Source organism: Brachyistius frenatus, unplaced genomic scaffold (assembly GCF_029030835.1).
Source record: "Brachyistius frenatus isolate BFR_SWC_R1_liver_20210118 unplaced genomic scaffold, ASM2903083v1 Contig_132, whole genome shotgun sequence".
In the NCBI taxonomy this organism is placed as follows: domain Eukaryota; kingdom Metazoa; phylum Chordata; class Actinopteri; family Embiotocidae; genus Brachyistius; species Brachyistius frenatus.
In genome coordinates, this window is record NW_027210731.1 from 55,538 (window position 1) to 76,913 (window position 21,376).

The 21,376-nt window shown below is 40.2% G+C and overlaps 1 protein-coding gene across 1 annotated transcript; it reads left to right on the top strand.

Moving 5' to 3' along the window:
• Positions 1-1,121: 1,121 nt before the first annotated feature.
• On the top strand, positions 1,122-21,376 carry LOC138630339 (complement C3-like). Its single transcript, XM_069714599.1, has 43 exons — positions 1,122-1,241; positions 3,359-3,554; positions 3,681-3,843; positions 4,379-4,473; positions 4,756-4,844; positions 6,097-6,179; positions 6,285-6,372; positions 6,543-6,645; positions 6,802-6,922; positions 7,140-7,255; positions 7,535-7,711; positions 8,046-8,145; positions 8,256-8,350; positions 8,457-8,648; positions 8,804-8,959; positions 9,161-9,290; positions 10,776-10,844; positions 11,113-11,310; positions 11,407-11,527; positions 11,647-11,735; positions 11,870-12,009; positions 12,336-12,548; positions 13,018-13,081; positions 13,183-13,272; positions 13,439-13,645; positions 13,826-13,901; positions 14,033-14,192; positions 14,348-14,443; positions 15,407-15,557; positions 16,051-16,136; positions 17,223-17,300; positions 17,404-17,559; positions 17,665-17,727; positions 17,864-17,945; positions 18,080-18,128; positions 18,255-18,345; positions 18,475-18,564; positions 18,658-18,760; positions 18,897-18,992; positions 20,007-20,099; positions 20,208-20,291; positions 20,772-20,916; positions 21,108-21,376. The coding sequence occupies exons 1-43, from the start codon at positions 1,174-1,176 to the stop codon at positions 21,247-21,249; spliced, it is 5,004 nt and encodes a 1,667-aa protein (XP_069570700.1). The 5' UTR covers positions 1,122-1,173; the 3' UTR covers positions 21,250-21,376.

Below are 21,376 nucleotides of genomic sequence, written 5' to 3' on the forward strand. Positions count from 1 at the left end.
GTATTCTGTTTTGTTTTAACACAACTCACAGAACTCTTCATATTTATTAGTTACATGCCTTGACAAACAGAAATCATCCATCACATTGATATTATTCACTGTTAGGTTTAATAATTAGAGAGAAAAGGCCTTGTGCGAGTCTAGAGGGCTGTGGTTTGTCAGTGTAGGACAATGTAGCTTTCACTCCATTACTAATCAAACAAACTTTCTTCCTAGTTAAATAGCAGGAGTCATGGCAAACAGAACAAAGACACATGACTGCAAAATTAGGTCTGATGTTAAAAGAAAACAAGACATAATTTAATCCAAGTAAAACATTTCAGCATATTAAAGACTATTAGAACTTACTTTTATTGTAGATTTACTCTACTGTTAGATATGCACTCTAAACAGGGAAAAAAGATATCCCCCTGTTAAATGGCTATATGTAGCGACTGAATGAATAAATAATAATACAATAACTGAAAATGAATTTGTTTATTTAGGCATATCCATTTTGCTATTTTTTGTTTATGGTATTATTAGAAAAAAAAATGTAACACCGAAGTTTAAAAATTCGGCTCATATTCCATCAAAATCAGCCCAAATAAAAGAAATTTAAATCTAAGACTACAAAATAATAGCTAACTGAATCAGATTGTCAATACAGAAATTTCCCGTATGCTGAAACTCCAAAAAGCTCTGCCAGAAATGACTTCAAACAACTTTTACCACATAGTTATCAGTGTGTTTGTTTGATTATGCGTAAGTACACTGATGCAAAAGGGGCAGAATAAACATTATAAGTGACTAAAAGTTTTCCAAATTTCACATTTGTGAAAAGTCAGCACAAATGTGTCATTTAAAAACTTCATAACAGTAGAATAGCTTTTTTTCTGTGATCCTGCTGGTAAACTATTGACTGTCAGTTCTGAAGTTAGTGAAACCCATAAATCCTTATTGATTTTCTAATGTTGACCTTTTTCAGATAACATTCATTGGGACCAAGTTTCTCAACTGCTGCTGGGAAATCATGTGCAAATGTGTTTGTGTCAACATAAGTATGCAGAAACAATTTGGGAGGAGGAGGAACATGACAGTATGACGGGGAAGAAGTGGTGCAAGAGGAGGGAGGTTAGAGGATAAAAGAGGGGTGCTGCAGACATTGACAGCAGAACAGGATCAGGTAGAAAGATGAGGAGGACGCTTCTGCTTCTGGCCTGTCTGGCCTTCATGACTTCTCCAGCTTATGGAACTCCTATGTAAGTAGACCTGCCGTAAGCACCTGTCTTGAATTGATTCGTGGAAAACAAAGCACAAAAATGGGTTTAAGTTCATGTTCCATCTCATGGATGTTTAACATTCACTGTGCAGAAAGGATGTGGATTTGCATCACAACTTTTCTATGAGGAAGGAAGCAGAGATATTAAGTTATTATAAAATTTCTGATCAGTTTTTTGGTATTATTTGTTTTTAAATAGAAAACTGTATCAAGCACAATTATTCATGAAAGCAAAGATATTTTTCAACATTTCTGGAGGGGATGTGTCAGAATGTTGTGAATACTGTTTTTACTGTAAGTTTCATTTTACCCGTTTCTTACATTATGAAGAGCAGTTTTGTTCTGAGTTTGCATAGTGGTGCATTACACCACACGAAGTAAACAGAATGCAGAGCCAGGATAAAAAGTCCGATTGATCCATTCCTGGCTCTTAATCAAGATAATCAATAGATCACCTTATTGTTATGAGGTGGAGTATTTTTCCAGGACCCAAATGCAAGCACACAGACTCGAGGTATCAGTTCCAAAAATACTGTCTTTATTGTCCAAAAAATAAACAAACAAAAACTACAAACCAAAAGGGTGGCACCGAGCGTGTCCACTTTACGTCCAGTCGGGAGGGCAACTCAACCGACAGCTCCAGGGGGACACGGGTAACAGGGCAGCCGGCAGACCAGCGGAAGGGACGGCGTCAACAATCCTCCTAGCCGGGAGGGCAACTCCACCGACTAGTGATTTTGACCGGGATATCCGCAGGAGACACAGAGGCCGGAGGAACGGGAACGGGAACAGGACTGACCGGGAGCTGACGGGGAGCAGACGGAAGACGGACGGGTGGCTAACAAAAACACAATGAACCGACAACCAGAGTTGTGCAGGGGCAGGTTACATATAGTCTGGGGAGGTGATCAGGGAGATGCAGCACACCTGCAGGTGGTGATCAGGGGTGAGTGGCTGCATCTGCTGGGACTGGTGAGGGGGCGTGGCCACGGGAGGTGAGTGGCGTGGCCACAGACAAAGACAGGGGACACAGGAGGAGAGGTGATCGGGGGCAAAACGGAGGACAAAACTGAACTCCTGACACCTATTGCGTATAAAGTCCAAACAGCAGCCTATGACCCTCATCTTTGCAAATATGTAGGCTATATTTAAGTAACCTACAGTATATAGGTGATTATTTTAAAATGTGGGTGAACTGCAAATTTAACAAAAACAACAACAACAAAAATCCTAAAACAGTGGTTATCACCTCAGAGTCAGGACTCCCAAAGGTTCCTAAATGTTATCCCTCACCTGCAAACTCGTTGCCTTAGGTGACGGTTACCTTGGTGTCAACGAGTTCACGTGAATTGTGCTGGTCCCATAAATTAAGAGTTTTATTTTAGTACTCAACAATAACGTGCATTGCTACCTTTTCATGTTAGAGCTCATCATGTTTGAAGGTTATAGTGAAGCCCTAAAGTGAAATATGCAAGAAGGATTATCATTTACTGGTTAGCACAGCTAGCAGCGTGAGCTAATCTGGGCTGTGATTGGTGAAGTGGGACAGGGACAGGTGTCAGTCGGGGCGGAAGTCAGACGGCCGGTAAAAACTACACGTTCTCGGGCCAAACTGATTTTTTTTTTTGCACTTTGTTACTTTTTTCCACCCTCATCCCAAATTAATTTACATTCTAACCCCACGACGGTTTTTCTTTGTTGTATCCTTTTCTCCATAGCCCCAAAAGGCTTCAGTTGCGTGTTGAAATAACTAAAATGTTCATCTTAATTTACCCTTACCTTGTGTTAGCTTCATATCTAGTCATCTTTTTCATGAATTCAAAATCACAGTTTTGCATGATTTTAAGGGGTCACATGCAAAAATGTTTTACACAAACTTTTCTAAGAGATTTACTCATAAAACCTGAATACAAACAAGCAACTAAATGTACAAATCATGCATAAACAGGGAGAACTCACATTATTAATTGCATGTGAGTGTTTTATAATGCCTAAAATGCTTGCTTAAAAAAATATATTTGTCCATAAGTCAGTAACAATAGGGTTCTTTCTGCTCAGTGACTACAGTTTTTACTATCTCTCACTACATCTCTGCAGGAAAGTGATGTCTGCCCCCAACTTGTTGAGAGTGGCAACAGCAGAAAATATCTTTGTGGAGTATCAAGACTACACGGGAGGAGACATACAGGTTGAAATCAACGTGATGAGCCATCCAAACAGAAACAAAAAGCTGGCAACAGTATCTGTGCCCCTTAACTCTACAAACAGGTTCCAGGGACTCGGACAATTAACGGTAAATAAAATACTTATGTAATTGGTCTTCTGTCATGACCTCATACAAGACATCTTGAATCTCAAAAGGCTCCTCATATCCTCCTGTCTTCATACACCGCTCCTGTCTCTTCATTACTGGTTTCAGATCCCCGTTGGAGACTTCAGTAAGGATCCCAACATGAAGCAGTATGTTTACCTGCAAGCTCGGTTCCCTGACCGACTGCTGGAGAAAACTGTCCTCGTATCCTTTCAGTCTGGGTTCATCTTCATACAGACAGACAAGACTCTCTACACACCAGGCAGCAAAGGTGAGATTCAGTGTGACCTCACTGCTGAGAAACCCAACACCTACCCTTGTTAACATGTCTTGAGGGTAGGTATTACCTAAAAAAATTATCACAGAATCTGTTTCTGATGGTTGTCAGAGCATTTCATAAAACATGAGACCATTTTTATTCAGTATTTTACAGGTGTTGAAAATGTACAACAGTTTAGGATTTAATTTGTAAAGTTGGAAGCCTTGCAAGAAACTCAGAAAACACATAAAAAAGGGTAAAAATCAATTGAACAGTCAATTGAATGACTAGTGATCTAAAATGTGTAAAATTGTTCCCGCTCTAATTTAAGTATGAAAGAAGGTTAGAGCCCTCGAAATTAATCTAATTATTTTCAATAAAGTGTTAGAGGTATAAAAGAATCCCAAAGTTTTCATCAGACATTTTTTTTTTCTTAAACAAATGACTGCAATGTAGGCTAAATTACAGTGAAATTACATTTAATTATTATTTATTTATTTATATAGCACTGAATCAAAACTTAAGTAACTCTTTCTCTCTCTGTCAGTTCATTACAGGATGTTTGCATTGACGCCCCAGATGCAGCCAGTCGAGAGGGATGTTGAAACCAATACTGATGCTTCCATTGCCATTGAGATTGTGGTATTGTGATACTTTTTAATGAGCTCAGAATTGAAAATAATCAGACATACTTGGGACGACAGAGCCTCTTTAAGAGTAGATATCAGAAATGCTAAACATAAGCTCTTTTCCTCGCAAATTGTGTGTTGTTAGCATCTGTCTTTGCACTCACGATAAAAATAGATGTGCCCTTCTAGTGGTTAAGTTGCACACTTGCAGCTGCTTCAGAAAAACAGAAAAAAAAAAAGCTTAAAGAAATGAAAAGGTTGTGGTTAATGCCTGGCGAATATTATTTATTTTCAGACCCCTGAAGGCATTATTTTACAAGTTGATCCAGTCTCTCTGAAATCAGGCATGCACTCTGGAGATTACCAACTCCCTAATATTGCTAGGTGAGTATTTTGTTTTACTTACATTTTTATTTGAATTTACATTTTAACATGGGTAACAAAATGTACTTTAAAACAATGATATCCTAAAAACATTAAGTGTATTTACAAGTATAAAATACATTTGTAATTTCTTTTAACTATATAATTAATCTTAGGTAATTTGAAGTCTGGCATTCATATACAAGTAATTAATTTGCCATTAATTTGGATGGCTACGAAACCAAAAATATCTCCAGGGTCTCTGGGGTCCCCTGGGTGTTTGCCCATTTTGCCCGTTTGGTAATGCAGCCTTAAATCTGTGGATGTGAGAGAAAAAGTGCTATGTAATCTCATTTCCACTGGACACAGAGGTGTAGCAGAATGCTTATCAACTCTGTGTCCTTGAGACTGATAGCAATCATTGAAACTTTCTTGGTTTTAAAACTTGTCGTGATTATAAAACTTCTTGCCGAGCGTTACGAACCCCTTCCTGTTTAGCTGTGATGTTGCCTAGTGACAGAAACAACAGAAATTCTGAAGCTCAGGAACAATTTCCCGATGTGTAAAATAGGGAGACGAAATCCAAGTTAGCCGTAGAACTCTGTGTCAATTCACAATAGGTTTCATTTGATTCTATATGCTGTGCCACTTGTTCTTATGTAGTCACGTTATAGAACAATATAATGCACTGTAATGCACGGACTGTACTGCAAAGCTTGTCTGGTACTATCCCTTACTATTTCCGAAAATGTCGGATGTTTTCTTAAAGTTTGTTTCCTCTGAGTTTTACAAGGATATTTCTAAATTATAGGATACCCTATTATCTATCTATCTATCTATCTATCTATCTATCTATCTATCTATCTATCTATCTATCTATCTATCTATCTATCTATCTATCTATCTATCTATCTATCTATCTATCTATCTATCTATCTATCTATCTATCTATCTATCTATCTATCTATCTATCTATCTATCTATCTATCTATCTATCTAATCCACGAGTACCTGCTAGCCTCAAAACTTTAACCTTTCTTAGTTGTGTGTTTCTGTTGACACTACTCGCTATCAGAGTATAAACAGTCAATCTTTTACGTCAGATATAAATAACTACTCTGAAGTCTGAATTCTTCCATCTCTAAATTTAAAGAATATTTACAGATTTGTGTTGATTATTGAAATGTGTGTTCCTGTGTGTGTGTGTGTGTGTGTGTGTGTGTGTGTGTGTGTGTGTGTGTGTGTGTGTGTGTGTGTGTGTGTGTGTGTGTAGTCTTGGAATGTGGAAGGTGGTGGCGAAGTTCCAGACCAACTTACAGCAGAGCTTTACTGCAGATTTTGAGATCAAAGAATATGGTAAGCCCCCCATTACCTGCACTTTATTTAAACCAGAACAGCATTCACTCACTTTTTTACCTGATAGGACATACACACACATTTTCATTTTTCTTAATTTTGTAGTGCTTCCCAGTTTTGAAGTCACACTGACACCCTTGGAATCCTTCTTCTACGTGGACAGCAAGCAGCTCACCGTCAACATCAGAGCTACGTATGTGGAGGTTTTGTGGATTTAGAGACCAGGTCTGACTGGTAGATTAATTGTAAGAAAAAATAATGAGGGTTTCAGATGATATAGTATTTGTTGTCATTACGTATTTTTTAATTGTCCTGTTTTATTTCATCGTTGGATTTAAACATGTCTTTCTTTTGGGGTTTTAGGTATCTGTTTGGTGAAGAGGTGGATGGGAAAGCCTTTGTGGTATTTGGTGTTGTCCAGGATGGTAAAAAGACAAGCTTTCAAAGTTCTCTTCAGAGATTGCCGGTGAGCACAAATTTATACTTATGTTATTTAAAAATAGTCAAGATGGGGGATGTTAAGATTAAGCCATGCTGACATGAGAAAATAAGTACCTCTTACTGCTGGTGGACTGTATTACTGTATCCATTTAAGATCCATTTCTTTTTCATTTTGCATTAGATTCATAGAGGAATTGGACAGGTCACACTGAAGAAGGAGCACATCACAGAGACCGTCCCGAACATCCTCGAACTTGTGGGGGACTCCATATTTGTAGCCGTCAGTGTGATGACAGAGAGCGGTAAGAAAGAGAATCTGTGTGTTCGTGCCCGTTAAGTATGTTTGATCACGCGTGAATCATACTGACTCAAACTTTCCAAACCAAAACCAGAGGTGAAAAGAAAAACATAATAACTGTATGTATGTCAGAAGTGAGCAGGCACCTGTTTTTCTGTATCGAAGAAGAAGGGAATCATTTTGTGTTTGCATGTTTTTGTTTTTCCTGTATTATGCTGCAGGTAGTGAAATGGTGGAGGCAGAATTGAGAGGTATCCAGATTGTCACGTCGCCCTACACCATCCACTTCAAAAGAACTCCCAAATATTTCAAACCGGGAATGTCGTTTGATGTTGCGGTAAAGCACAAATCCATATTTATAGTTTGACAGTGAAAGTACGGTTACATTTCCACTTCCAATACTTTACAGAAAACATTTCACCACACGAAGATCTCTCTTTCAAAACACAGATGTTTATTATGATGAAACTAGTCCAAGAATAAGAATTTGTAATTCACACCAAGTGCTGTATGCAGAAAAACTAACCTAATAGCATTGAATCACCCTTAAGATGTGTTTTAATAAGACAGTTAGATGTGGTTTCATTAGATTTTTTTTTTTTTTCTTCAATGGCAGATTGAAGTTTTGAATCCAGATGGCAGTCCTGCAGAAGGTGTTCCAGTGATAGTCAGTCCTGCAGCAATTGTTCCAGGGGTGGTCAGTCTTGATGAGGTGCGCGACTCCACTGCAGCCAATGGCATGGCAAGGCTTAGCATCAATACAGTGGCAAACTGGGACACTCTCACAATCACCGTAAGTATACTATGAATGTAACTCAGCTGTCACTGAATGTAATTCGGAATTTTGCGGGAACGTTTGTAGACATGCCGAGTCAGCAGTCTGTCAGAATCAGTATACACTTCTACAGTTTGTAAGGTTAAGGCATATTTTTAGCTTCATTTAGCTCATTGTTTTGGTTGTGCTGCTCACGCATGTACTGCACAGTACGTTACTAATGCATATATACTTTTTTCACATGACCAAGATATCTGTCTGCCCCTTGGCTCCAACAGGACAGAATGAGATACACTTGATACTTTTCATGTATTATTTGTGTATGCTTACATGTGGGTGACTTTAATTACAGGCAAAGACCAATGATGCAGATATTTTACTTGGGAGGCAGGCGTCAGCCTCCATGACAGCTCTCCCATACACCACCAAAAACAACAATTACATCCACATAGGTAAGGAGAATCCTGAAATAACATCAGATAGTAAAAAACAAAAAAAGGTGGTGATGTTGGATGTGTGTGCACATTTTTTTAGCGCCCAACATGACACATTATTTCTGCAGGTGTGGACACAGCTCAGCTGAAAATAGGATACAACCTGAAAATGAACCTCAACTTAAACAGGCAGTCAAATAACGACCATGACATCACATACCTGGTGAGAGATGTTTTGTACCAGCGCGTGTGTGTGCACGTATGCAACTATTGTACTATGATATATAGTGTATATATTCAAGTACTGATGTGTAAATCTGTGTCCCCAGATCCTGAGCAGAGGTCAGCTGGTGAAATCGGGGCGTTACAGGACAAGAGGCCAAGTTCTGATTTCCCTGAGTGAACCCATCACCAAAGAAATGCTGCCGTCCTTCCGTATCATAGCCTACTACCATACAAATGAAAATGAAGTGGTATCAGACTCAGTGTGGGTGGATGTGCAAGACTCCTGCATGGGCTTGGTGAGAGACACAACACGTGATGTAGCAAAGGGAATCTCGGACATGCATATAACGCACAAATGTTAATCATATCAAGGAAATATTTGTCTTTTTTTAACTTTATTCCCAAGTATAAATCTGCTTGTCTCATTCATATCTTTTCCCTTCACATTTAGCTGAAGCTGGAACCAACGAGACCTTCTCCGTCTTATGAGCCTCGCAAGATGTTTGGTCTGAAAGTCAAAGGAGATCCAGGAGCCAAAGTGGGACTGGTGGCAGTTGACAAAGGAGTCTACGTCCTCAACAACAAGCACAGGCTCACCCAGAAAAAGGCAATTAATTTAATCTTTGAATATTTAAAAAAAAGCTACATTAAATAAATTGCACATATGTTCACTTTTCAGTATGCCTGAAGTACAGATTAAAGCACACTAAAGTTGATCAGAGCTGTTGTATGAGTTTACAGATATGACTGTTTTGACTGACATACTGTAACCCACAGCCTCATCTCTTTGTATTTCTGGCCTGTTCAGATTTGGGACATCGTAGAGAAGTACGACACGGGCTGCACACCAGGTGGAGGGAAGGACAGTATGAGTGTGTTCTACGATGCTGGTCTGCTGTTTGAGACCAACACCGCTTCTGGGACACCATACAGGACAGGTGACACCACTTCACTCTTCACTTAGACTTTCTCCAACTGTCACTCTCTGAGTAAACAGTTCAGTGTCTTGCCCAAGGTGCAAGTGGGTATTGAACCACCAACCTTACGATGAGTAGGCAACCATCTGACCCACAGCCTCCCTACACACAAATGAATTTGCTTTGTCACCTGTCAAACAAGCCAACGCTCCACCAAAGATACTCTTCTGGAACTCCTTACAGACAATGTGAGGCCACTTTACTGTAGTTCAGTCAGGACACTGCGTCAAGTTTAACCATTTATTAAAGATGTGCATACTTTTTGTTGGCGGGGACTCTGCACGAGTGATGCTCTAGAACGGTCTGAGCAAGCAGGACACGGACCAATTCTGAGATCACAAACCCCCCCCCTCTGGCAGAGCCTGATATTCACACCTTTTAAATGAAATTCACAACTTTGAATGAATGGACACAATAAACAGAGATTTTCGGCGGTTCCATAGTTGTTGTTGTTGAAGAGTGATGTGTAGAGCGTGGAGTGGGCGGAGTGCATGAACGGTGCACGGATTTAAAGCGCACCAATCGGGAAGGGCGGACTGAAGCTTTTGTACGATTGGACAGGGAAGGGACCCGTGACAGACTCCGAGCCGGCCTGAACTACCCCAAAGCGCCATACTGTGAGGGTCAATCAAAAAGTTCAGAAACACCCAATGATGCACATGGAGCCGATGTTAATCAGGCGACACAACTTGGAATACTTCCTCACCAAAGTTATAGCTTCCCTCCCTCTACTTAATGCACATTACCGTGCTCAACTCCGTTCGTACGCAACCAGAACAGTCTCTGAACTTTTTGATTGCACCGTATTTAATCCAGTTCTTTTCCCTCCTTATAATAATCTAATCCCATCCATTGGCGCCTGGGTCAAGGTGAGGCCGGCCAGGCCAAAGGTAAAGCAACTGCTTCAACCTTTTGTCAAATGAGCAAATCTTTCCCAGAACATGCTCTTCTTTAGGCTTCAATGTTGGACCCATGAAGTGACAATAATTGGGAAAAGTGGTTTTAAAATACAGGGGTTTTCTTATTCATCACCAAGACAACATTCAAGCGCAACTGTCCTGCTGTCAATTGGACAGTTACTCGTTTAAATAAAATTTTCAACGCTGCTGCAAAGTCTTACTTTGTTTTGGAGCAGGCAACCATCAATGCACGACATATCTTAAATTCCAGGCATATAAAGACAAGATTATCTGCCACATGCCACTAAGAGGCAGTGAGATGATGTATGTTTTAATATTTTAGTATTAAGAGTAACACAACTTTGAAGCATTTCCAATTTGATTACAACAGCCCACCGTGGTGATAGCTGTACGAGCTGATCACAGTCCAACAAATATGGGGTGCAATTATAGATCATTTTCTTGCCGTTTATGTCATGCAAAACTCAAGTATAGATCCAAGCTTGCTGTTTTTCTGGTGAAGATCAAGTCTGCGTTGCCTTTCCAGAATTGAAATGCCAGGTCCCCAGCAGGCGGAGACGAGCCCCGACTGTAATGGAGGTCACAGCCACCTTAGGTAAGAATCGCAGCTCTGAACTACTCAGTAACCACTTATTTGGTCATTTTTTCCAAGTATCACAAGCTTTACCTTTGCCAGGTTATTTATAGGTGGAAAGACAGAAACTATTTTAGCTTTATAGCTTTGTCTTAAAGAACAATTTCTGTTTTCTAAATTGCTCTATTTAAAAAGTTTCATTTAGACTTTTTTTTGGTGCATTTTTCCTACTTCCGTACGACATGACTTCTCCCCTCATTCCTTCCTACACAACCCTCTCTCTTTCCAGGAAGTAAATACGAAGACAAATTACAACGTGAGTGCTGTATGGATGGCTTGAAGACCCCCCCCATTTCGTACTCCTGCGAGAGGCGCAGTGAGTACATCGTGGACGGTCCTGCCTGCGTCGAGGCCTTTGTGTACTGCTGCAAACAGATGGAGGCCGCGCGAGCTGATACAAAGGAGGACCTCCTCCAACTGGCTCGAAGTAAGAGACGGAAACAAGGGATGGGTGGTGGTTATCCGTGCTCATACTGGTTGTTCTGAAATATATAAATCGATACCATTTTTGATGACACTTTAGGTGAGGTAGATGACAACAGCTACACAGACAGCAATGAAATCGCTTCTCGCACCAATTTCCCTGAAAGTTGGTTGTGGACAGACATTCAACTGCCCACTTGCCCACCAGAAACATCTAAGTGGTGAGTAAACTGAGAGCTGTCAAAAAAAATAAAAATACACTGATACTTTTAATACATTAAATCACAGGCATCTAAAGCTGCCGCTCAACTCTCAGAGGTAACACTTTTCTGTGTTTCAGTGATTCTACGTCATATCAGAAAAGCTTTCCTTTGCAAGACTCAATCACTACCTGGCAGTTCACTGGCATTAGTCTGTCAAGGACTCACGGTGAGGATTCATCAACTAAAAATCGGACTCGTATTTTAGTTGTGCTTCTACCGCCCTTTACACCTTGTTTTTTTTTTTTTGAATTTTTTTTCTTATTCTCATCCCATGTTTTTTTTCTGTCTGTCATCTTTAAGGAATCTGCGTTGGTGAATCGTTGGAAGTTATTGTGCGGAAGGACTTCTTCATTGATCTCAGGCTGCCGTACTCTGCTGTCACTGGGGAGCAGATAGAAATTAAGGCGATCCTCCACAACTACACCCCTGATACTATCGAAGTGAGTCCAAATTTGCAGTAAACATTGGACTGGAACAGAATGTGAGGCAAAAAATTCTTAGAATTGCTGTATAATCATCAACTAAAACTGATGGTTGCGATCCTTTTTTAAATATTAATTGTACATTCTTATCTAAGAGATGAATAATGTTGTTATTCTAAAGACAGAGTATCTGAAATTGCCAAACTTGAAAGGAAATATCTGTAAATGCTCATAATAGTCAAGATATTTCCTGAGCATCTGATCATCTTTCTGGGATCTTCATATTCTCTATTGGATGAACCACAAGTGTCTCGGTCAATTCCTCCATCTTTGTGGTTTTCAAGGTGCGTGTGGAGCTGATTGGGGAGGAGCATGTGTGCAGTACAGCCTCCAAACTTGGACGGTATCGTCAGAAAGTCAAAGTCGGGGCCCGCACAACACGGTCTGTACCCTTCATCATTATTCCAATGAAGGAGGGATCACGCTACATTGAGGTCAAAGCAGCTGTAAAGGACTCTTCAACCAGCGATGGAATCAGGAAGATGCTGCGGGTGGTGGTAAGAGAGACGGACTCTGTTTGCTTTATTATGTTGTTTATGTAAAACGACATGCAGAAACGCTTTCTGATGTGAAGCCACTATGGGCAGGACGATTTCATTTACCCCTGCCTTCCATGACTGCTCAGTCAAATCCGTTTTATGGTTACCATGTTTCTCGAGGTTAAGGCAAAGAGATGACTGCGACGTTCAAGGAAATGATCATGGTTCTGGAAACAGAAATGCAGTTTTTATTTACAAGTACATGGTCCAATGTTCGATGCCAATAAATTACCCTTCTTAGTCATACGGTGTAATATTCAACTATGATTAGGTGAAACTTCAATAGTGGCATAGAATTGAGAGAAAAAAGACAATTAAATTGTTAACACCAATTATTCATTTGAGAGTTAAACGTCAAGTAAAATTTCATGTATGTGACAGTCCTACTTGTGATTTCGAATGTTTATCTTCACTTTTGTTTTTCCAGCCTAGAGGCGTACTGATTAAATCTCCTCAGACAATAATTATAAATCCCACTGTGAAAGGCATAGGTAGGTTTACACATTAACTAGCTACATTATCGCTTGTTAGTAATATTGTTTTTATCACTTACATACTGATCCCCCTACTTTAAAACGGTTTCTCCCTTAAGGTGGTAAACAAGAAGAAATCATCAACAGTGGAATTCCCAGGAACGGTTTGGTTCCAAGCGCACCTACAAGCACACATATATCCGTGACAGGTGAGAGATATTGTTTTATTCGGGTCAGTTATGTAATACTGTGCCTGTACAATGAGCTCTATTTGGATTAAATTGTTTTTGTTTTCCCTGCGGACCTTTGCATCTTCGTTTGTTCCGTCCTGTAAATGAATAACATTTTGGTTTGTGTCTATGTGTGCGCATGCAGGGAGAGAACAAGTATCTACACTGGTGGAGGAAGCTGTTAGTGGGAACTCTATGGGCAGTCTGATTCGCCAGCCTGGAGGCTGTGGAGAGCAGAACATGATCCACATGACCCTGCCTGTCATTGCTGCCACGTATTTGGACAAAACCCACCAGTGGGATACTGTGGGATTCCAGAGACGTGACGAAGCCATAAAACACATAGAAAAAGGTAAGCTAAAACAGATGCCTTTGTAAGAACAGATAGCAGATCTGAATCATTTCAAAGACATTACAAAAAAAAAAGGACATTTTAACATGGAGCTCAGTTTAAAGGCCTCCTCAAAATGTCTTCCAATGGATCAGCTGAGCCTCAGTCAGTAAAACACTTCTGTTTTTTTGTTTTGTCCAGGCTACGCAAATCAGTTGGCTTACCGTAAAGAGGATGGCTCTTTTGCAGTGTGGTTAGGCCACCAAAGTAGCACCTGGTGAGGCACCCAAACATCCATTAGTTCATACTAAATGTTTTGCACATCCTACTTTACCTTCTGTGTATGGATGTGTTTTATGTGTAAATAAATGAAACTAAACTATTGTACCCTCTCCTCTCCTCTGTAAGGCTGACGGCCTACGTTGCCAAGGTGTTTTCCATGTCCCGTAATTTGGTGGCAGTGCAAAGCCACATTATCTGTGACGCCATCAAGTATCTCATTCTCAACACGCAGCAACCCGACGGCTTGTTTAAAGAATTTGGAAGAATAATCCACGGAGAGATGATTGTGCGTGCACTGATTTCGTTGACACCAGTACTCCACAAAAATAACGAATCAAGATGAAAGCAATTGCATGCCAATGACAATCCTCTCAAATATAAAGATGATTCTTCTGTTGACAACAATGATGAATGCTGACATGTTTGCGTATTCATGTGCAGGGGGATGTGCGAGGCACAGATTCAGACGCCTCCATGACGGCCTTCTGCCTGATTGCCCTGCAGGAGGCACGCTCAACATGTGCCCCCACTGTTAATGTGAGTATCTCCCTGCATGCACTGTTTTCTCCTCGCCTCTTTTATTTATTTATTTACTTATCGTATTGCAATGTAGAGCTGGTTAGTCTTTACATTCTAAATAAGGAAATATGTAAAATCAGATTTATTTCAACTGTTTTTCAGAGCTTTCAGAGCAAGAACTAACTGATGTAATCACGAATGAAACACTGCCTTAAGGCATGTTTGCTGGGGGAGTGTAAAGGCTCCCACCACAAACATCAGGACACATCTGATAAAGTAACCAAATAAAAGGCTTTTTCGAACGTAACCTTAAAAGAAACACTTGATTACTGTTGTAGATAGAAAGTCTGTCAAAGGGCCGTGCTAACAATTGTGTGGAGGCGTTGGGAAAAGTTCACTTGTGCTGACATTATTGTTTCCAAGTGTCTGAAATATTCAAATGGAAGCATTTGACTGGCAATCTTTGGTATTGTATCTGCATGCAAGAATTAAATCCCACGAAACCACATTTAAACGGTTTCACTGCTTTCATTTATTAGTATTTGATGAAAATGAATAATTTGGCCTGTACATCAATAACTTGATTGGCAGTAACATACCTGCTGGAAGAACTACCAAAGACCAGCATGTTGGTTCCTCCAACAGGGATTGAGTGATGAGGCTATAAACACCTCTCTGATACGAGTGTGACATTACAAAGCCTCGTTTGTTGTGGTGACACGAGTGTTGGTGTGTTTACTCTGTTTTGGAAGGTCGAGTCGTCCGTTTTTGAGAATAACATCTCTACCCCAAACCCCAATATTAACTGTAAATAAGCAGGCTCAGTTTGGCTCATAAGACAAAGACGAATAAATGCTACAAACCTCCTGAACAAGCACAGATTTTTATGTTCGCACTGATAGCTCATGGTGAGTGTCAGGTTTGCTGATCAATCATCATTCTATTTTCTTCCTTCTTTAATTTCTTTATTTTCCCATCCAGAGTCTGCCAGGCAGTATAGACAAAGCGGTGTCCTACCTGGAGAAGCGCCTGCCCACCCTCACCAACCCTTACGCCGTTGCTATGACATCATACGCTCTGGCCAATGAAAACAAACTGCAGAAGAATATCCTCAACAATTTTTCTTCCCCAGGTTCCTTCAAACACAAATATTCTCAGCATATAATATTACACATTTACCGATAATTGCAATATAAAGGTTTTCCAGGACCAGACAGACATGTTGGTTTGGTCATTTTAGCTCAGGGAACGTGGGAAACAAGAAACGTCAGCACCAAAATGCTAAAGATATGTCTGACATAATTTAGAAATAGCATCTCGCTTACGAAGGTTGTCGACGCTGACATGTAAAGTGTTTCGCAATTCTTGTTACGTCATGGTATCTTTACCTGAAAGACTTGTTGATGTTAAAAACCAAACATCTGATATTTTACTCTTATTAGTGTCTGTTTTGTCTTTCTGTTTGTATCATTTGTGAATGACCTTTCAAGGATAGAAAGATTTGTTGAAGTTCTCTCTTTCATTTAGTTTCTTTTACAAGATTAAATACCTGATTGGGGAATTACTTCTGAATTCAACTTGTTCGAGATAGAGCTTAGTAATAAAAAGGTATTTGTGTGTTCCAGATAAATCCCACTGGCCTGTACCTAAGGGCCGTACTTACGCACTGGAGGCCACAGCTTACGCTCTTCTAGCTCTGGTCAAAGCCGAGGTAAGAACCTATGAACATATGTGTGCTTCACAAGCAGAGAGTCATCATCCATGCTAGCTCACTAAAAGGGTCGAGGGTTTGGAAACATAAGTCAGTGAAATGTTTTTTACAGTTTTAGATACTACTGACCATTTTCCAGAACACTTCAAGGCACCTCCGTTACCATATACTTCGTTACGGAGTGGAAATCAAACTCCAGAAGAGGACATTTTTTTTTTTCAAAATTTTGATTTGTTAGTGTCATGTTATAATTGTGTGTTACTGATTTGAACAGCCGGCAACTGCAAAACCATGAACCATCGATTTGATGAAAATGAGAGCCGACATGATGTTTTTTGTGATGGCTTTCTTGTATCAGGCCAACTCTTAGTCTCACAATCGGGCTCTTTCCCGCCTATTGCTCACAGCTGTCTCGAAATTTGTCATATATCTCATGGTCCGGTCACGCTCAATAAGGAAACGTTTCCGGTCATTGCATCCTATTGGGTGAGGACGTCGGGATATTTTTGAACTGTTGGAGCAGCTCTTAACCAGTTGGCGTTGACCACCGTATGTCCTGAACACGGCCAAAACTCTACCACTGCTGCGACTACACTTAGAAAAGAAACGGTTGACTTCAATGTCATTGCATTAAACCACCAACACTGGTTGCCGATTGGTCCGCCCTCCAAAAGGGCTGTGCAAACCTTAACCCGAACAATGGTTTCCAATAAGCAACCAGGGTGGGTGGCTAAATGCGATGAAGTCAAGCGTTTGTTTCGATATGTAGTCCCAACAATTGCGGCAGTGGTAAAGCTACATGCAGCGATACGAACAGTTGTAGCAATGCTAGCAAACATTGAGAAATTGAAGCCAGAGTCTGCAATCGGTAAAACATTTCATTACACATTAATTGTGCCAGAAAAAGAAAAACTGATTCACAAACCTTAAGGTAAGTTTTCAAAAACCGGCAAGTTTTAATTTCAAGTGAAACCATAAAAGAACCAGGACTTCTCTCTATTTTTTAGTTATTTAAGTTATTTTAAAGCTCCAGTGCACAATCAGCCACACAGGTTTTAACCCGTTTCTTGCCTTCTGTTAATAAAGGCCTTTGAAGATGCCAAACCTATTGTGAGATGGTTCAGAAAACAAGCGAAGGTTGGCGGAGGCTATGGATCAACTCAGGTAACACAAAACGTTCTTTCCATCTCGACCTTTCGGCTGCTTAAGGTGCATCTGGACTTACAACATTTGTCTTGCTTTCTCTTCCTCATTTTTCTCTTTCCAGGCTACTATAATAGTGTATCAGGCTATAGCAGAGTACTGGGCCAATGCGAAAGAACCCAACTATGATCTGAATGTGGACATCTTGTTCTCGGGCCGGTCAAGGCCTGAAAAGTACAACTTCAACAACAACAACCAATATGCCACGAGAACATCTAAAGTGAGGGCATACTCTCTCATTCACTCACATGACAAAACATGGATTTTTGTATTTTGTCCTAATCCCAGTGTATGTGTGTTTGTGCACAAATTTGAATCCCAACAGATTAATGAAATAAACCAGGATGTGAAGGTGAGTGCCACGGGATCAGGAGAAGCAACGGTGACGGTAAGTACTTAGTTTTCTTTTAAGCCGAAGGCCTTTTTTAAAAATTTGTATCCCAATACCCACAACATGATCAAGTGGTTTGCGTATTTGTTTATCACAGCGCAATGTGAAAAAAATACTTTTATCTATGTGACAGATGGTGTCATTGTATTATGCTCTGCCGAAAGAAACGGAGAGTGACTGTGACAAGTTTAACGTGTCAGTGGAGCTCCTCCCAGGTAACGTTGAGGTCCTCTGTCTCTCTCTTTTTGTTTATTTGTTGTCATTTCCTCTGCCTATATTTGTGTCATCTATTTAGCTTTTATGAGAAAAACAAATAATCTCATGCACAACTAATGCTTTGTTTCTGCAGAGAAAATAAGTGACGATGGAGACATATACAAGCTGACAATAAAGGTTTTGTAAGTACTTTACACTCCACAGCTGCCAATTTAGAATAAGTATTTGTTAAGATCAAAACTCTTTAAGGACCAAAAAGGATCTCTCTATCTTCTTCATGCTGTTATTTTCATCCATTCTGTGTACAGGTATAAGAACTTGGACCGTGATGCAACCATGTCAATCTTGGATATCGGCTTGCTGACCGGCTTCACTGCTAACACAAATGATCTGGACTTAGTAAGACCTTCTACAGATTCTCACATTCAGTAGAGTTCAACCATCAGTGTACATGGTCATGGTGAAGAGAAACCAGATGTGTTTGTGGTTACGAAGTTGTCTTGAGGATGTGTGATTTTGTTTGTGTAGCTGTCTAGAGGGCGTGCCCGCACCATCGCAAAATATGAGATGAACACCGTCCTGTCGGAAAAAGGCTCGCTCATCATCTACCTGGACAAGGTGGGACACCCGTTTTTTCTTCCCATCCCCTCTTCTGGCTGCATTGGTGTTTTATTTAAGTCTATCTCACGTTCGATAAACATCTCTCCACAGGTTTCTCACATGCGACCAGAGGAGATCACTTTTAGGATCCATAACCAGATGAAAGTGGGCGTCTTACAACCAGCGGCTGTGTCTGTCTATGAATACTATGACCGTGAGTGTCGGAAAACAATATGCTGCCTCACTTAGGTTCAAAACTTAGACTTGGATGTCAGAGTAGATAAACAGACATTCGTGCATTTTATATTTTTAGCACAAAATATTTTAAATACCTCTCTTTGCCATTGCAGAAACACCTTGCGTGAAATTCTACCATCCAAAGAGGAGAGCTGGACAACTACTGCGTCTCTGCGTAAAGGGAAAGGAGGAGTGCACATGTGCTGAAGGTAAACAACATTATGTCTGATGACGTAGGCTGGAAGGTAAAGCATTAGTCATTGGTCATCCTGCATCGTCGATCAACTTAATCCATTCAGTTTTGTAATATATTGTATTCCACGTTGAGGTTAGGAGAAAGAATAAACCTTCGTTTTCCTGCATGAGCCTGTTTGCGCTGAGGTGGGCGGAAGGGCACAGGCTCAGTGGTGTTCATAAGATACCTTGGCTTTGCTAGCGGTTTCTGAAAGCTACTTTTATTACCAATTATATAAAATCCAGTTTAAGAAAAATGTATTTTCTATACGATACAAATCTTTCGTTTTCTTGCAGTTCAGAGGGGGGAGAGGGTAGCCCAAGTTATTTTCTGTAGCTACAACTTACCAGTGTACCCTAAATGCCTCACATGCAAGCTATCACTAGGTAGATGATTGTATGCATGATAACTTGCTGTATTGGCTCGCTGACGCTGATGAGAATTGCTCCTGTGTAAATTTAGCAAAAGCTTTCAGACAGAAAACGTGGTAGTAAGGTGGCTAGCCTCGGTATCGCAGTGAAGTACTGAGGCACAAGGCATTTTCTTTGTGACGGGATAGTATCAAAATAATTCGGATGATGCCATAAAAGTATTGAAGTTTGGTAACCCAACCCTAATTAGGCGACGGAGCAATTTTTGACACTAGTAAGACACACAGACCTCTTCAAAATCACCTTTCATGTACATGGTAAGTGTGGTCTTTTTCCATTGGCTACGCAACTTTTCATCTACTGCAGATTGATATGTGCTTCAAAACACTGTTTAAATATTACTGAGGAAGATTATGGTCTATAACAGCATCCATGTGAGTGCAATCTGCTGAGAAGAAGCATAAGCGCTGATGTTGTGTTGCTGCCTAGGATCAGAGCAGCGGGAATAACCGACCAACACACTTGTTGGATTGAGACTTTGATATATACAGTAGCTGCATTCACACACCTACACACATCAGCTGTGCATTCACCCTGTGCCCATTGTGTATTTCCAGAGAACTGCAGTATGCAGAAGAAGGGTCAGATCGACGATGATCAGCGAACAGAAAAGGTTTGTGAGAGTACAGAGACGAGCAAAATCGAGTTTGGTAAGTAATTAAAATGGGCTGAATTATATTTTTATCCAAAAAATTTGATGTGTTTGTGAGTGTGTTTAAGAGATTGGGAGCTCAAATCTACACCTCGTCTGTCCACAGTTTACAAAGTAAGACTGGAAAAGATTATAGACAGTTTGTCTTCAGACAACTACATGATGCGGGTCGTGGAAATCATCAAGGAAGGTGGGTACTCACCTTTACAACTTCAACACTATCTGTTTATAAAGCGCCATAAAGGTAGCTTAGCAATTTAGTTTTTGGCTTCTTATTTTTTATCTTTAGTGTAGACACAAAACATCCCGACCATTTTAGGGAAGAAATTGACATTTTGGGACCACTCGGTTGTCTGTATGCTACATAAAAGTTACCGATAGCAGCCTTCAGAGACACCAGGAAGTTCATGGGCTGAACCAGGAAATAGTGTCGTACATAACCACCAGTTAAAACAGGACAGGTTAAAGAAAAACATGTAATGGATCATTAGTGAGCTTTATAGGTGTTGATAGGTGGATTTAGTCTCTTGGACATAGGTAGGCAAGCTCTTACTCCTTTTTTTCAGTCTTTACTCTCATGACCTTGTGAGAATCCAGCAGGAATGTGTTAAATTGCACCTTAAGCTATGTACTTAATCCCTCTCTCTCTTCTCCGATTTCTTAATTACAGGAAGTATTGATGTCGGTCCGCTTGGTAATCTGCGTATGTTCCTCGGTTATCAGCATTGCAGGCATACTTTAGGTCTGGTAGAGGACAAAACCTACCTTGTCATGGGCTCATCCAGAGATATTCACAGAGATGAGCAAAACCAATCGTAAGTATCTGGTTTTGTATGAGTGTGCATGAGCATTGAAACATTTCTACTTTTTCACTGTTATCTGTTATTATACATCAAGTACATTTATCTGATTCTTATGTCTTGCTGTTGTTATTTTTCAGCCTGACGTAAATTCAGTGTATAGATTCAAGAGTTAAATGTATTTTTTTTTACTTTGCTCCCGTCAGGTATCAGTATGTGCTCGGTGAGACCACCTGGATTGAGTACTGGCCAACAATCGCAGAGTGTCAACAGGATGAACACCGAGACACCTGTATAGGCATGGAGAAGATGGTCACCCAGTACATAAACTTTGCATGTCAGCATTAGTGAAAGTCAAAGAAATGAAATATTCTTGTCAAATTGTTTTTCATTTGGATAAAACTGTGACTGCTGGGACATCTGAGAGCTGTTACAACACTGTGTTGATTAAAATACATTTTACGTACAGACATAA

Excerpts from the sequence above, each read along its gene's own strand:
- LOC138630339 (XM_069714599.1), top strand. The coding sequence starts at position 1,174 with ATGAGGAGGACGCTTCTGCTTCTGGCCTGTCTGGCCTTCATGACTTCT. Across the intron at positions 14,444-15,406 it reads CATGTGCCCCCACTGTTAAT|AGTCTGCCAGGCAGTATAGA; the intron begins GTGAGTATCTCC and ends TTTCCCATCCAG. Across the intron at positions 18,761-18,896 it reads TGTCTATGAATACTATGACC|AAACACCTTGCGTGAAATTC; the intron begins GTGAGTGTCGGA and ends TTGCCATTGCAG.